We start from the raw sequence: 14,676 nt of genomic DNA, 5'->3' as shown, positions 1-14,676 counted from the left end.
TCAAAATTCTTAAATACGACCGCTTTGGCGACGTCTGCACACCAGAATCATACCTTTCTTTTCTTATTCGCATCTTCTACCAAGTACTTTTCCGACATAACACTATCATCAACCGAAAACTACCTGCCTACACAGAAAAACACTGGAAACAACAGCCATTCAAAACTCCCACATCCTCGACGACATACCTGTTGAGACCGCAGCCATGTACAGCTCAGAGCGTGCACAGAAGAAAACAATTACTTCTGAAGGCTCCTCGTCAAGGATTTCTAGCCGTTACAGGGTTAGAAAGAACCAGAAGCGTTCCAAGGATGCCGCAGGAAAAGGATTAATCGATGCTCTCAATAGAATTGTAAATCCAACGATCCAACCTGATATCCAATATGGGACTTGGCCCAACAAATGGAAAGCGCCGCATGACTTCCATCACATAAACATATTCGACCAAAAGATACAAGTCCAAAGCAATACCCCGGCGGAAGACTCAATGTTTTATATAATGTCGACATCCGGGCGGAAACCCAGCGGCGGCTTTTGGGATCCCAACGAAAGAAGCAGGCGCCAGAGTCTCTGGTTAGATATTTTGCTTCGCGAGGCACAGAAATGGGTGGATCCCGTGATCTACATGGGGGATCGCAAAGAGCTCGAGGGACTAAGAGGGAAAGTCTTCATGGATGCTATACGTCACCGTGTCCATAAGGTATATCCACCTGTTGGTACATGGGTGAACGAGGGTCGAGATGATATTTGGAAGAGTTCCGACCGTGCCCTCAATGATGGTGCATACAAGGCATGGGTTTACAATAACAAGGAGGAGTGGGCTAAGAGGTCCGCCGGCAAGCTAAAGAAGAAGCATGGAAGGAAAAGGCCAAGGCAAGACAATCTAAAAATGCGAACTATCAAGTGCTCATCTCTCCACTGGTCAAGCACTCCTGACACACAACCAGTTGCCGCGAATTTGGGGGCTCAACCATGTTTTCAGCCTCCTAAGCCTGTTTTGGGGAAGGATAAACGCAATTGTTTCTGGTGGAAAAGACCAAACACCTCAAGGGAACCATTCTCTGAGAAGACGTCAGAAAACAGAATAGAACCGGCAGAAAGTATGGACATAGATACTATGGATGTAACGGGCAGCAAAGTACTCAAAATCGAGCAAGAAACCCTCAGTGATGATAATTCAATGTACTTTGATGCTCTTGAGAGTATTCCAACCCTGACATGAAAATAAAAATCTTTCTTGGACTGGATCTGGCCCGGTTTGCAGAGCATTCGGTGGCTGCTACATGTTTAGATAACATAGCTTTTAGAAGCTTTATGCTGCCGATGTATACCGCTGATCTGGGCGAAGAAAGGCCCACTACTAGGAGATTTGGGGGTTTTTTGCTCTCTACATATATTTGGTACATACATGTATGTAGGGCCAGCTGGTAACCCGGTTACTTGAAATTCCAATGTCGCGAACATTGAAGTATGTGTACTATGTACATGAGAGACGTGTAAAATATATTGTCAGAGTATTTCACAAAATAGAGATAGAAATTACTGGTTTATTGGGCTACATTCAAGTTCCTTCACGTGCCTGTCTATAGACGTTGATGCTATTGCCAAATTAGGCAGGAACTTCTACTTTGGAGTACGCTTTAGGGCAAAGCAGGCATTCAGTAGACGCAGTCCTGTGCATCGCTAAATATTAGCTTATTAATTCGAGTTACATCGTTTGGAATTTTTATCATATGTTCGTCTGCAACGTAAGATTAATCAGCAATAATATGCCCCGTGATAATTGTCGAGAGTCTTGTTCAACGTGTCACCTGGAAGGTCGACGTTGCTATCAAACATAGCCAGTTAAAAATAGCGCATCAATCTCGAAGCGTCCGTTGTACAGTAGTATGTACTATGTAGCGAAGCCAATTCAAATCGAGGCTGGGTGGACGTGATGGAAATGTATGGAGGTTGCACAACGTAGTAGACCGTACTACCAGAGAAGATCGACGGCCAAGATCGGAATTAATACGAGCGAATAATTACGATGACGCAGTGCGTCTAAACTAGAGCCATCTCATGGCGTCCAAATCGAGTTGAGGACGTTTCTAGAAGGCGAGCAGAAACTATAGGGGAGAAAAGGGGCTCGCTAGCTTTAAATGTCCGGGGTGGGCTTATGGTGCTATAGTAGTATCCGGGTTTGCACTCTATCTATCTTCTCGACCAGGTCAATAACTAATCAGGGGGTATTCTGAAATAAATTGGCGTGCAGAAACTTGATCGTGCGTAGTAATATGATTCATTGATTATAGACAAATTATAGCAGGCATCGCTGAATTGGCGGTGGAGTGGGATGGGGGAGTTATATGCATCAGGGATCGGCGTTGCATCCTCCGCAAGGGACGGCTCGTTTTTTAGGCGTGGTTTATGCAAGAGCATCCAGTTTCCCCGTCATAGTTTTGGAATGGAGTCATGGAGGTCTGACTCTTGACTCCGGGCATGTCAACTCTTGTATCCGTATGGAGGACGGAGCCTGTGGCACACCGCTGCTGCGAAGAATGCATTCTAAAAATATTCTTGGCATGAATTGACCGGTCAATAATAATCACTTGCGAGGGCCAACATCTGGAGAAAGCCCCCACTGGATTAGCTTGCGCAGCTAGTTTGATGCATTATCCAGTTTGGAGCTAGGGTTGGATGCGACTAGGAGCAATTTGCCTTAGAAGAACTGGGCGCTTCCAATCAGCGCACAGCTAGCACCCACTGGCTTGACACGCGCATTTGCAAACTGTCAATCGCTGCAAGCAACTGGGCCAGTGCCAACCAAGACTACGTATCAGTCACATTGTTATGATTTCACCGCTGAACGCCATTCATCCACCACCGGCCACTTCAAATGTTTCCGCTCGGGACGTCCTCGGCTTGTACGGAGTATGTCGAGCATGAAATGCTCTGTGCCAGATTATTCAGTAGATTTAATCCCACTTTTCATTTCGGCTTCCGCCTTAGCCCCTCTCCGCCAGTGAAGCATACAGAGCTACCGAGTTAGGGCCTACGGAGAAGAGGCCCAGAGGCTAGCAGCCTCCCCTCCCTATTTTTTCTGCAATTCCCACTCGGCCCTGACTGATTCGCTAGATGGAGTCACTAGTCCGGTAGCATTATTGCGTAGTTAGTGCGTGTGTGTGTGTGTGTGTGTGTGTGTGTGTTTGACAAGAAAGATAACAAGAACAAGACGCCGTGGAAAGCGCATAGGACGAGAGCGATTAATATAAAGAGGGTAAGAATGGCTGTTATTGTAGATTAATAGATTAATTATGTATTGATTTAATAATATATTACCACATTGCCTCTGCCACACTCAATGCTATATATCTACGAATCAAAGACGCCCGGCGACCACCCTGGCCCAACGGTGCCAGCTAGGGCTAGCCTAGGCTAGCCGCAGCCAGGCTGGGCAAAGCAGCCAAACACCCGCAACGTCGCCTGCCGCCGCCGAACCTGCAGACCTGCAGCTTCCCTCAAGCCTCCCCCGATCCAAACTCGACTCCAACGAACTGCATCCTGGCGATAGCTGATTTTTTTGCCCTCTTCCGCTTCTGTTCCTGTATAGACTCGACCAGGCTGCTCGCATACACACCCAATGGCTTCCAAGGTCAGTCCCCCAACCGGCCCTCCGTCTTGACCGCTTTGGCCCTGCGCCCCTGTCTGCACAAACCAGCCATCTGAAACAGAGATGAGAGGGGAAACAAAGGATGGCGAAACCAACCCCAAGAATAAACAAAACAAAAACAAAAACAGATCCACTGACGCCTCCGTCTTTTGCGCCGAATAGTTTCTTCGAGAATATAAGCTGGTCGTTGTTGGTGGGGGTGGTGTCGGAAAGTCGTGTTTGACGATCCAATTAATCCAGAGCCACTTCGTCGATGAATATGATCCGACAATCGAAGGTAGGCAGACTCCCGCAACTGAAATTCTGCTGCTGTATTGTGTTGGCCTTGGGAAATTCCGCTTGCTTACTGTCTTGCTGATCTGCAGACTCGTACCGCAAGCAGTGCGTGATTGATGATGAAGTCGCCCTGTTGGATGTGCTGGACACGGCTGGCCAGGAGGAATACTCGGCCATGCGAGAGCAATACATGCGCACGGGAGAGGGCTTCCTTTTGGTCTACTCAATCACCTCTCGCCAATCGTTCGAGGAAATCATGACATATCAACAACAGATCCTGCGCGTGAAGGACAAGGACTACTTCCCCATTATCGTTGTCGGAAACAAGTGCGATTTGGAGTCTGACCGCGCTGTCTCCCAGCAGGGTATGTTGCATCACAGGATTCTGTACATCTGTGTCTTTCTAACTTATATCTCACAGAGGGTGAATCTTTGGCTCGCCAGTTCGGCTGCAAGTTCATCGAGACATCCGCCAAGTCTCGCATCAACGTTGATAACGCCTTTTATGACCTGGTTCGCGAGATTCGCCGCTACAACAAGGACATGTCGTCCTATCCCTCAGGAAGCGGCGCCTTTGGTGGTGGTGCTTCGCATGGAGGCAAGATGGACATGTCCGAGCCTGGCGATGAAGCCGGATGCTGCTCAAAATGTGTCGTCATGTAAAAGACACAACCGAGTCAACAGTTTTCAATCTATCGGATCCGCCTCGATACCTTTTTTTTTTTTCATTTCGAATAGTCGACTGAAGCGATTTTCTCCACCGAATACCACGCCATAGCCGTTCGCCTAGTGAAATGGCATGTCTTATCTTAATTTATACATTCTCGGTTTATATCGACATTTCACGCTTAGGCTTGATTTGGTCTCTCAAAAAAATTGCTTCACTTGTGAGCTTGACATTACTTGCACCTCTAGGTTCTGGAGGAAGCGGGACCTTTTGTTTTCTTTTTTCCTACATTTTTCTCGTCCTTGCATTCTTCCCACGGGTGAGCGCCCATCTTGGCACATCCCCTAACCTCAACTTTTCACGCCGTTATTTGACTGTTACTTATTGCCGACTTCAAAGTCCCTCCCACTTTTATGCTATTCCCCCAAGTGGTTATTGTTTATTGTCTTTTTTATCCTTGTTATGACGGCATTCCTTCACCAGATGCATCCGGAAGGCTTAGGAATTATTTGTTGAAACCACGGCGACATACACGGACTACGTGTGTATGAGAAAGGATGTGTACGCTCGAGAGGTGTGAAATGGGACACGATGCTATATTTTGGTCATTTTGTTATTCTGCCCGATTTTCCCAGAGGGCCTGTCTTGGATGCAACCCTTGATGCGTGTTTTTATGTGTGTGTTACGGTACGCTGGGTTGGAATCGTGTATGGGTGCACTTTAGAATTTTTTGAGCAATTCCAGACTATGCAATTAGTCTACGAGTTACAGTTCTTTCAACTTAATCGGTAATGCGGTACATGTAATTGGTTTTCTTCACAACAACACTCTATATATATATATATATATTTCTATGTAGGATGTACAGTTGCAAAGTACTGTCTATTGCTTAGCCTCGGTATCAGATGGAGGATCGTCCTCGTCCTCTGTCGCCACTCGCCTGCCTTGGACGTTCTGCGCTACATCCGCGACAATTGAGTCGATATAGTCCTTGTCGCTGCCAACGAGCGTCACAGTATTCCGTTTCTTGCCCCAGCGCGGGTAGCTTCCTACTTTGACACCATGAGGCGCGACTCGGAGGGCCAGGTCGGTCAGATAGCCAGCAACAGTGCTCTCTGGCAGAGGCGTACTAATGAGCACACGGTAGGAGCCATTCCCCGCGGGATCAGCCAGCCGAGGCACGACAACCACTTCCTTCAGGCCATCAAGAAGCTTCTCAAACAGCCGGGGAACACCCGGTAGAACATGCACATTGCCATTCACCGTGGTAATCGGCACCCAGGAATCATCCGCCACAAACACACTCTGCTTGTCCTCGTCAATGTTCTCGTCATACGGCAACTCGATCATGCGCAGCCTTGCCGTCAGCGCTGACGACGGTTCATCCCAATTGAAATCCGGCTGGGTCGGGTGCGGCTTGGTCAGTTTCTTCATGCGCTCAAAGGCCGGCTGATACAGTTTCAGCGGCAGGCCAAAGGCCCTGGCGATGGAGTGGTATGTGATATCGTCGTGCGTTGGGCCGATGCCGCCGCTGGTCACGACAAAGTCGTAGTTGGCGCTCATGCGGCGCACACCCTCAATAATCTCGTCCTCGTCGTCGGCGATGACTTCAACGCGTTTGAGCTGGATGCCGAGTGAGAAACACCATCGCGCAAAGTATGCCGAGTTTGTGTCTATTGTCTGAAAGCACGTCAGGATATGTTCTGGACGAAGTTTGTAAGTTTGCGAACCTTTCCGCCCAGAACCTCATCGCCGATGATCAGACATGCTGCCGTGTGTATTGTTTTGGTTTTGTTCTCGAAGAACTTGGCAGATGATGTCATGCTGGCAGCGAGCCCTGCCGGGGTTTGAGCGAGGTTAGGTAGAGGGCGGGTGAGATGTCGAGCTACTTGATTGAAGCGACCAAACATGGAGAGAAGAAAACAGCAATTGATTTGTCGTGGCCGTGGTGATGAGGTTGAAAACAGCCTTGCAAGAAGAAGCGTGTTCGGAGGGCGGGGTCGGCCAACGTGACTCTCCGGTCTGACATTGCGGGGCTGCGGCCAACCTCAGTTCAACAACTGACGACAAAAGGACAGTTCAGCTCAGGTCAAAAATCCCAGCGCATTGAATTGTGACATAGCCATGGTGAGTTTGAGTGGCAGTAGAGGGGAGGTGCCGGTCACTGACTGACGATAGTCTGACACGCGATTATACACATTCTCTCCGGAGACACGAGACCAACTCAAAAAGTTCCGTCTGGGTACTTCGCGAGCAAAGGACCCTCAAGCTCTTATATGTACGTTCTGATCGATTGTCGTTGTATTTTTATAGCCAGGCTGACAGGATAAACCGGATATAGATGTGGTCGATGCCAAAACGAAAGAAATCCGCGCAGAGGACAACCAAGTATACTCGAAACTAGAAGATATTGCAGACGAGCTCCCGGACTCGTCACCGCGATTTATCCTGCTTAGCTACCCTCACACCTTGGTCAGTTTTTTTTGGTCCCCCGGGCACGTTTAGTTTTACATACTCATTTGTATATTTCGTCACAGCCCTCCGGACGCCTCGCCGTACCATATGTGCTCCTTTACTATCTGCCCGAGAACTGCAACCCCCCGTCGCGCATGATGTATGCCGGTGCCGTCGAGCTCATGCGTAACACAGCCGAAGTGCAGCGCGTGATTGAAGTTGAGAGTGAAGATGATGTGCTTGATATTGAGAAAAAGCTAAGCGGCGGCTCGGACTGATGGCGGCAATACGGACGGGCGTTTTTGCATTGAATCGAATTGGAATTGGAATTGGCACATTGAATTACTGGGATCGGGATTTCTGGTTTTTGGTATAATATTCTGCAGTCTTGTTATGTGGTAAGGGCAGTTGCTATAAATGGTCTATGCCCTTGCTGGTTAACGAATATATGATGAACATTGACTGGATGCAGTGATATCGAGTAGAGTTGACGAGATGTCGAGAATCCAGTTGGCACTAATCGAATATCTGCACTCATGAGAGCTATACCTAAAATGTACAGGGTACTCCGTACTGTGAGCGAGAAAGGTAGTTTGCAAAAAAAGAAAAGAAGGAAAAAAAAAAGACAAAAAGGCGAGAATACTCTGAGCAGCACAATCAAATGTTGTCAGCCCTGAAATCCCTCGAAACGTATCCCCCAAAAGGAGAAAAAGCGCAGCCGACAAAAAAAAAGGGGATTTCAATTTACGCTGGCTTGTACGGAGTAGGATCTCACAATGATCCAAGCACTGGAGAATGTAATTAGATGCTCCTATGCTCCCCCATTTTGGAGGGATTTTAATATCGACCGTCTGGTGGTCCACTGTCAGACCCAGAATCTTCAATCCGGCCTGAGCAACGGATGATACTGTTTCCAAACAATACTGTGTTCTTTCCAGGATGCGACTGGACTACTCCATACAGAGTACGTGCTTGGACATTCTATGTCGGGTATCGCCGTCAGGATTGACGGTAAAAGCAGGCTATAAGAAGTGATCTACAATACATGGACTTGTGGATGATGCCCATTTTAAGGCTGGGCTGGGTCTTTTGGTCAACTGTGGATGTATGAACTGGGGGCCTAGTTGGCCCAACAAGAGGTTTGTTACAGCTGTTAAACTTTGTAACAACTGGCAGTACAGTTACAGTGGCCATACTGCGATGTCGATCCAATGATAATAATTACCAAGCAACCATTAGCACACTGTACATGCATCACGGTGTCACTATCACCAGACCCCCCCCAACAGTTGACCACAACCCCTGCTCATCGCCAGCCTATTAGACCTAACATGGGCAAGTTTGATCCGGGGCCGTCGATCCCGACGGAAGATGGTGATCTTTTTTCTATTTCGGTGGTCTGGTCGGCAGTTTTTATTTAGTTCTGATCCGTCTTGACAATAATGAATACCCTTATGAGTTAGCACGGATACGGATCTGTTACGTTCCGTATGGTCTACCTAATACTAATTGGTTCAAGCTCAACAGAGTACGTACCGAGTACGTACCTCCGTAACAAAGGCTAAAAAGTTACCCGTGGAGGTTAAGCCCGTTATAGTATAGCTTCGATCAGTTACTAGGTTGACTACGGAGTAGGCTAGTTGCACTGGGGCTTCTGGGAACGCGATGTATTCCGCACACGGCAACGGAGAACGAAGGAGGGAGTTTTGCCTATTTCTCACAGTACTCAAAAAAAATCCTAATAAGCGGGACTTTTTGATGGTGCCTTCGTATGCCTGCCTGATGCCAGATGGAAGGCAGTTCGTATACAGAATACCAAGTAAATAATATGCAGGAAATGGATATTACCAATGTCGGTGTTGGTCTCTATCAATACAGAGTACGGATATACAAAGTCATAATGCAGGGTCTCTACTCCGTACTAGCATCTCATACCCTGTCATCTGCATGCACATCCCCTCTCGACCTAGGGCGGGTAATCGATGATTTATCTAGACCTATTGCCGGATCGGGATGTAAGTGAGTGGCTGCAATAGTAATCAATAGAGTATTAGGCCATTAGCCCGTTGTGAGATAAGAAAAGGCGTTGCAAATGGCGGGCACATCCCTGCAGGTCCATATGTTGGCGGCGCAGATAGTCGTCATTTGATGGTTGCGTCAACTGGTGACATCTGGACCCTGGACAGTGGCACTGGACCAAAAGACTAGCAGGGGCATGTTAGTTGGGAGAAGGTGGTATGATACAGTCAGTGTATTCAATATCGCATGCCTTGACGGAGTATACGGAGTATACATTATTGAAGCTCAACAAAAATAAAGGTAAAAAATAAATAAAGATCAACGGCTATTCCGACTAGCTCTTCGAAGAATGGAAAAATAGAAGATGAAAAAGAGCCAGACGATTGGTCCCAGCTCAGCATGTCAGCAAAAGGAGCTGGGGCCACCTGTTCTGTAACCATGTTACTACTGGTTCCGCACGTGAGGCGTGGGGGGGCTGCTGGACGGTATTGCGGGGATCTAATTAGTAAGTATATACCAGTGTATATTATTACTATATACTGATATTATTTATTTCATTTATATTTCTCATATATGTATAATTACTTGACATTATTGTATTCTGCTTTATTAAATGCTAAACGCAACAGCAGCTAGTTAGCCGATGTTGAGGTTGGACGCTCTCAGACCCTGGAGTAGTGTGAAGTCTGGGGGCCGCCCATGTGGTAGGTAAACTTGGCGTTGGTCCAGACTACTAACAGGATGAACTCTAGTTCAGTGGATTCAACATTGTCATGGGTATTCTTATCCGTTGTTTCGACAATTTGAAGCATGGAGTTATAACGATCATTTGTGTCTTCAAGTACATATACTACTCTGTAATAATAAGGTAAATAACGATTACCAACTCTCGGAGAATGTAGGACGGGTTGCCCGTTCAGGGAAACAGGCTCGGAACGTGTCCGCTGTGGGTCCAGCCCACGTTCTCGCCAGAGAGTTGACGCCCTAGTCCAGAATAGGAAGGCGCATGGACCATCGACTTACCGTATTCAACCTAGCCTTTTTAAACCCGGCAGCTGGATCCAAAACAGGAATGGAGTGCCCCACTTTGCACTACAACTGCTTACTCTGACTCTCTGAGAGACAGAACGTGGACCTGACACCATGATGAGAAGTGAACTTTTGAAGCTGTGAAAGCTGGAGATCAGCGATCGAGAAAAGCAACCGCAAATAATGCGCATTAGTGTCAGGCCGGTCGGGTGGCCCGCAATTTACACCACGGGCTTGTTTTCGTGAGAGGACGCTACGCTTTGGGCAGCGGCCGAGCGTCCGACAGGGACACGACCGTTGCGACTCTACAACTTATATACTTTTACTGACTCTGAGCACTGAGTGTAGAGTCAGGACGTGCATGTAGAGAAAAAAAACATCGTCATCTAATTGAGTTCTGCATTGCCCAAAATGGCCAAATGTGGCTGGGCTAGGCGGTGACGCGACGGAACCAGTGGCGGGCGACAACGGTCTTCCCGAGAAAAGTTTATTTTCCGCCGCTAGTCCTGATTGGGACACGCTACTGCAGACATAAAGCATCATCTAATAATCTACGACTAAGTAGTACAGTACTCCAACGTTTTTCACGCCCAAATGATATCCAAAGAATGGGCAGGCCGTTGTAGACGGAGAATTGGAGAGGCAATAAATAATTTAATTCTCATAGTTCGTGATATTGACAAGAATAATATTATATACGTATGGTAAAGAAGTGGTAACTAAACTACAAAAAGAAGCCTAACCGCATTGGGCGCCGCCGTGAAGGAACACAGAGGCGGGCCGAGAATTTCGATCCTCTGCGTCGGGCCAACACTGAGCAACCCAGGGCCGCGACACCGGACCCATTATTACCGTATCGTAACGCGGACAGTATCAATAAGTGGGTCCGCCTCGAGTCGTGGCCCGGCCCAAAGCGGGCGGCTGGCTGTTACTGAGCAGGTATACTACTACTTAGCCGGCCTCCTCTCGCCTTCACTCTTCCACACCATCACCACCACCACCCTGGACTCAAATACCAACTACCACGACACAACTACACCACCATCGCCACAGGCTTACTTGCGGAATCGAATGCGCCTCTTAGTAGTCCGTTAATTGCAAGGACGAGGGGCAACGCTGTTTCGATACAAAAAACTCAACTGCTGCACAACAGCCGCCCTAATTTGGGATACACAACACCAACGGCCATTTTCAATCACCGCGCAATCCAACCATTTTTTTCGCCTCCAACCCAACCTTTTTCTCACTCTTCCATCACCAATTGCATCTTTCGCCTGCATCTTGTTTGGCTATTTGTTTCGTGGTGCACCGTATTAAACATAATACATACATCACTTTGCCATCACGCATCGAAATATCAGATCGCCTTTTATGCTGTCTTGCGCTTGAGAGTCACCGGTGCGCGCCAGAGGAGGAGTTCAGCTCGAAGGAAGGAACGGGGTTTTTTTATCTAACTGACCACGATGGATCAATCACGGAAAAAGGAGGACGTGGGGTCGCGTTTCCTCAACCGTATGGGCTCGGTTTTTCGCCGCAAGCCGAGGAGGACGGAGTCTACTGTCTCCAATATCACCATCGAGGAGGACGCCACCCCAACAGCGTAAGCACAGAACCCATTATGGTACCATCAAGCCCGTCCCTGGACCGTACTGACACTGATATAGGACAACCATACCCACCACAACCAGTGGGTTTCAACCAACTACCACGACTACAATCACCGCTGGTCCTGCGGCTACCACTACGAACCGGAACTCAGCCCCGGTAGTGCAATGGAGCGCTATCAAGCAAGAACGAGCCCGAGCTCTATTCGCCAAGTACGGCCTGACCCTGGAGCCTGAAGAGTGGATGTCGCCTCGCAACTTGGAAGTTCAGCGTGTCGAAAAGCCGATTCGCATGCGGGTGCGACGCAGCTGCCATCGCTGCCAGACCACCTTTGGGTCCGACAAAGTCTGCTCTAGCTGCCAACATGTCCGTTGCAAAAAGTGTCCTCGTCACCCGCCGCCTCGTACCAAAGAAGAAAAAGAAGCCCGCGCCCTCGCCAAGGCACAGGGCAAGGCACCAGAAAAACCCGCTGCTGCTGGTCCTTCCGGACCTGCTCCTGCAGCAGTACCTGCCAAGAAGCCGAAGCAGCTTCTCACCCTTCCGTCTCGTACTGGAGGGCAAGATCTGGTGTACAAACAAATCAGACAACGCGTTCGCCGAACATGTCACCGCTGTCAAACCGTATTCCATGGCGACTCCAAGGAGTGTGAAAACTGTGCCCACATTCGTTGCAAGAAGTGTCCCCGTGATCCGTATGTTTTGAACCCCTGAGTCGTGTTGTATGCATAACTAACATATTCCAGACCCAAACTTAGCAAATACCCAGACGGATACCCTGGAGACGTCGATCCGCCCCCCGAGCGTCCTCAGCGGGTGTGGAGGAAGCCACGCATGCGTGTACGATACTTCTGCAACCAGTGCGATAATCTTTTTGTCTCGGGTGAACAAGCTTGTAGCAACTGCGGACAAGACAAGGGACCCGAGACCAGGCGAGATCCGTACGTATATTCCTTGTCTCAACACTTCGTATCTGTCATACTGATTATTGTCCAGTCCGAAGAAACAAAAACCTGAACTAGACCCCGAAGTCGTCAGGCGAGTTCAAGAACGACTTGCGAGCCTTCAAGTCAACGACGGATAGCACTTGTTTTTTTTTTTTTCCAATTGACAGCGCGGTATTTTTACTTCTTGCCAAATTCCACACTACATAAATTTTCACGACCACGACCACTTTCACCTCCCACCTCATAATCCTCTCCGCCCGCATGATTTGTTGTTCTTTTTGGTGAACTACCAAAACTACCCTTTTTCTCCGTCATTATTTACTCTTTACTCCCATACCACATGTGCATATTTTATCTAAACTACTATCACAATTGTGAATTTGTGTCTTGAGATTGATCCCTGTCAATACAAAAAAATAAAATGAAAACTTGATCTATTCTTGCCTTGCAGGACAAACCAATCACACGTAGTTTATTGACTGACACGTAAACAACAATTCCAAACAAATATTCTTTTCTTTTTTTTGCATCCTGCCTTATTTCCTTCCTCCGATACACAGCGTATTAATTTCTATTATTATAGCCACGTATAATAATAATAATAATATGCACGATGGCGGAACGTGTCCGATAATATTTGGCGCTCGGGGATTTTTGAAACAAGCAAGGCTAGACGAGCACGTTCTAGCCTTCCAGGCGCCCATGTGGGGGTTATTTTTGCAGGGATGTATCCGTATTCGTATAATTAGTGTTTAGCGTCTTATTGACTATTATAGTTATGACTCCAGTACTACTACTACTATACCTAACTATACTTGACCTTACTATTAGTAGTTTTGGGACAGCAGGATTGTCGTGCGGCAAAAGAATTTCCCACTAGCTGGCGGACACTTGACTGTATTGAGCCCAGATCCTTCTTCCCCCTGTCTGGTGCCATCGTATGATGCTAGTTAGTGGTACTACAGGGTGATCTCATACGTTTTGTTCCTTCGATGTTCAAAAACGTTTAGTGATGGGTAAGAGCACACTCCGTATGATCCGCAATAATAATAATATTTTGCATATGCTCTTAACTTATTACTATTATTACGATTCAGATAACCTCGGCTCCCGGAACTTGGCAACGGCGTTCCGGCGCCATGGGTACTAAAAAAATGCACTATACGCCTGTAATTATAGGCGCCGCTGCAGGTACTGACACGTGTATATCGCTACCGAACTATGATGGATAGCCACCAAGTATTTGTCTTCAACCCCAATTTCATCCATTCCAGGACTATTTCCGCCCCGAGTGGAATTTAATATTAAGTTTTTCTTCTTTTCTTTTTTTTTCTCCACTTGAGGGAATTGGACTTGATTGGACAGTGCGAGCTCGGTTGGGAACGGACGGCTCGGTCCGTTGGCGCTTATCCACGAAAAGAAACAAGATTAACGCATCTTTCAACGGCTTAAATTGTAGTACAGTACTTACGTAGCATGGAAACTAGGCATGGGGATGTGCTGTAGTCTGACCGGTTCTTGAAAAAAGAGTACGTTGTAAATACGCAATTAGCCTGAAATCAGTCCATTTTGTTGAGCTTGCATGACACTAGGTAGTAAGTGAGGATACAAGAGTGACATAATTTCTACAAGACTATCTTCTTAGGAAGGAGCTATCTATAGTTTTTCTCGTCTCACACTCTCAAAGGGCTTTTAGGGAAATATTTGAATCTAAGCGGTGTACTCCGTAGCGCGCTAGAAATTGATGGAGATCTAGCTTCCATCCCTCTAAGTGGCCCAACAACACAGAAGACACCTCGACGACAAAGCTGATGATACAGTAAGACAATCAACGCGTCTGTGGGCCCCGGAGGAAGATGAATTAGCTCTGCCTGATACCTTGCTTTGAAATATTTTTAATAGTAACTATGGAGTACGAGTTGACTGGCTATAATTGACAGACCATCATATTCATTCGTTCATGTTATTGTTGTTAGGGAGGTTCATACTAACGCAATACTACTCGGTTAAACCTAATCTGAGCGCACTGA

The 14,676-nt window shown here is 47.4% G+C and overlaps 5 protein-coding genes across 5 annotated transcripts; 4 read left to right on the top strand and 1 right to left on the bottom strand.

The window, feature by feature from the left end:
* Positions 1-205: 205 nt before the first annotated feature.
* On the top strand, positions 206-1,222 carry TRUGW13939_05572 (uncharacterized protein; the record flags this gene model as incomplete). Its single annotated transcript, XM_035488733.1, has 1 exon — positions 206-1,222. The coding sequence occupies one exon, from the start codon at positions 206-208 to the stop codon at positions 1,220-1,222; it is 1,017 nt and encodes a 338-aa protein (XP_035344626.1).
* Positions 1,223-3,622: 2,400 nt separating this feature from the next.
* Positions 3,623-4,591, top strand: TRUGW13939_05571 (uncharacterized protein; the record flags this gene model as incomplete). Its single annotated transcript, XM_035488732.1, has 4 exons — positions 3,623-3,634; positions 3,815-3,929; positions 4,018-4,293; positions 4,350-4,591. 4 exons carry the CDS (start codon positions 3,623-3,625, stop codon positions 4,589-4,591), a joined length of 645 nt encoding a protein of 214 aa, XP_035344625.1.
* Positions 4,592-5,477: 886 nt separating this feature from the next.
* TRUGW13939_05570 (uncharacterized protein) lies at positions 5,478-6,505 on the bottom strand (the record flags this gene model as incomplete). Its single annotated transcript, XM_035488731.1, has 2 exons — positions 5,478-6,275; positions 6,326-6,505. 2 exons carry the CDS (start codon positions 6,503-6,505, stop codon positions 5,478-5,480), a joined length of 978 nt encoding a protein of 325 aa, XP_035344624.1.
* A 214-nt stretch (positions 6,506-6,719) lies between these two features.
* Positions 6,720-7,327, top strand: TRUGW13939_05569 (uncharacterized protein; the record flags this gene model as incomplete). Its single annotated transcript, XM_035488730.1, has 4 exons — positions 6,720-6,722; positions 6,774-6,873; positions 6,937-7,067; positions 7,133-7,327. The coding sequence occupies 4 exons, from the start codon at positions 6,720-6,722 to the stop codon at positions 7,325-7,327; spliced, it is 429 nt and encodes a 142-aa protein (XP_035344623.1).
* A 4,233-nt stretch (positions 7,328-11,560) lies between these two features.
* Positions 11,561-12,783, top strand: TRUGW13939_05568 (uncharacterized protein; the record flags this gene model as incomplete). Its single annotated transcript, XM_035488729.1, has 4 exons — positions 11,561-11,697; positions 11,762-12,394; positions 12,446-12,640; positions 12,696-12,783. The coding sequence occupies 4 exons, from the start codon at positions 11,561-11,563 to the stop codon at positions 12,781-12,783; spliced, it is 1,053 nt and encodes a 350-aa protein (XP_035344622.1).
* Between the last annotated feature and the right edge of the window lie 1,893 nt (positions 12,784-14,676).

This window comes from Talaromyces rugulosus, chromosome III (assembly GCF_013368755.1).
Source record: "Talaromyces rugulosus chromosome III, complete sequence".
Taxonomy (NCBI): Eukaryota; Fungi; Ascomycota; class Eurotiomycetes; order Eurotiales; family Trichocomaceae; genus Talaromyces; species Talaromyces rugulosus.
This window is presented reverse-complemented; position numbering and strand designations above follow the sequence as displayed.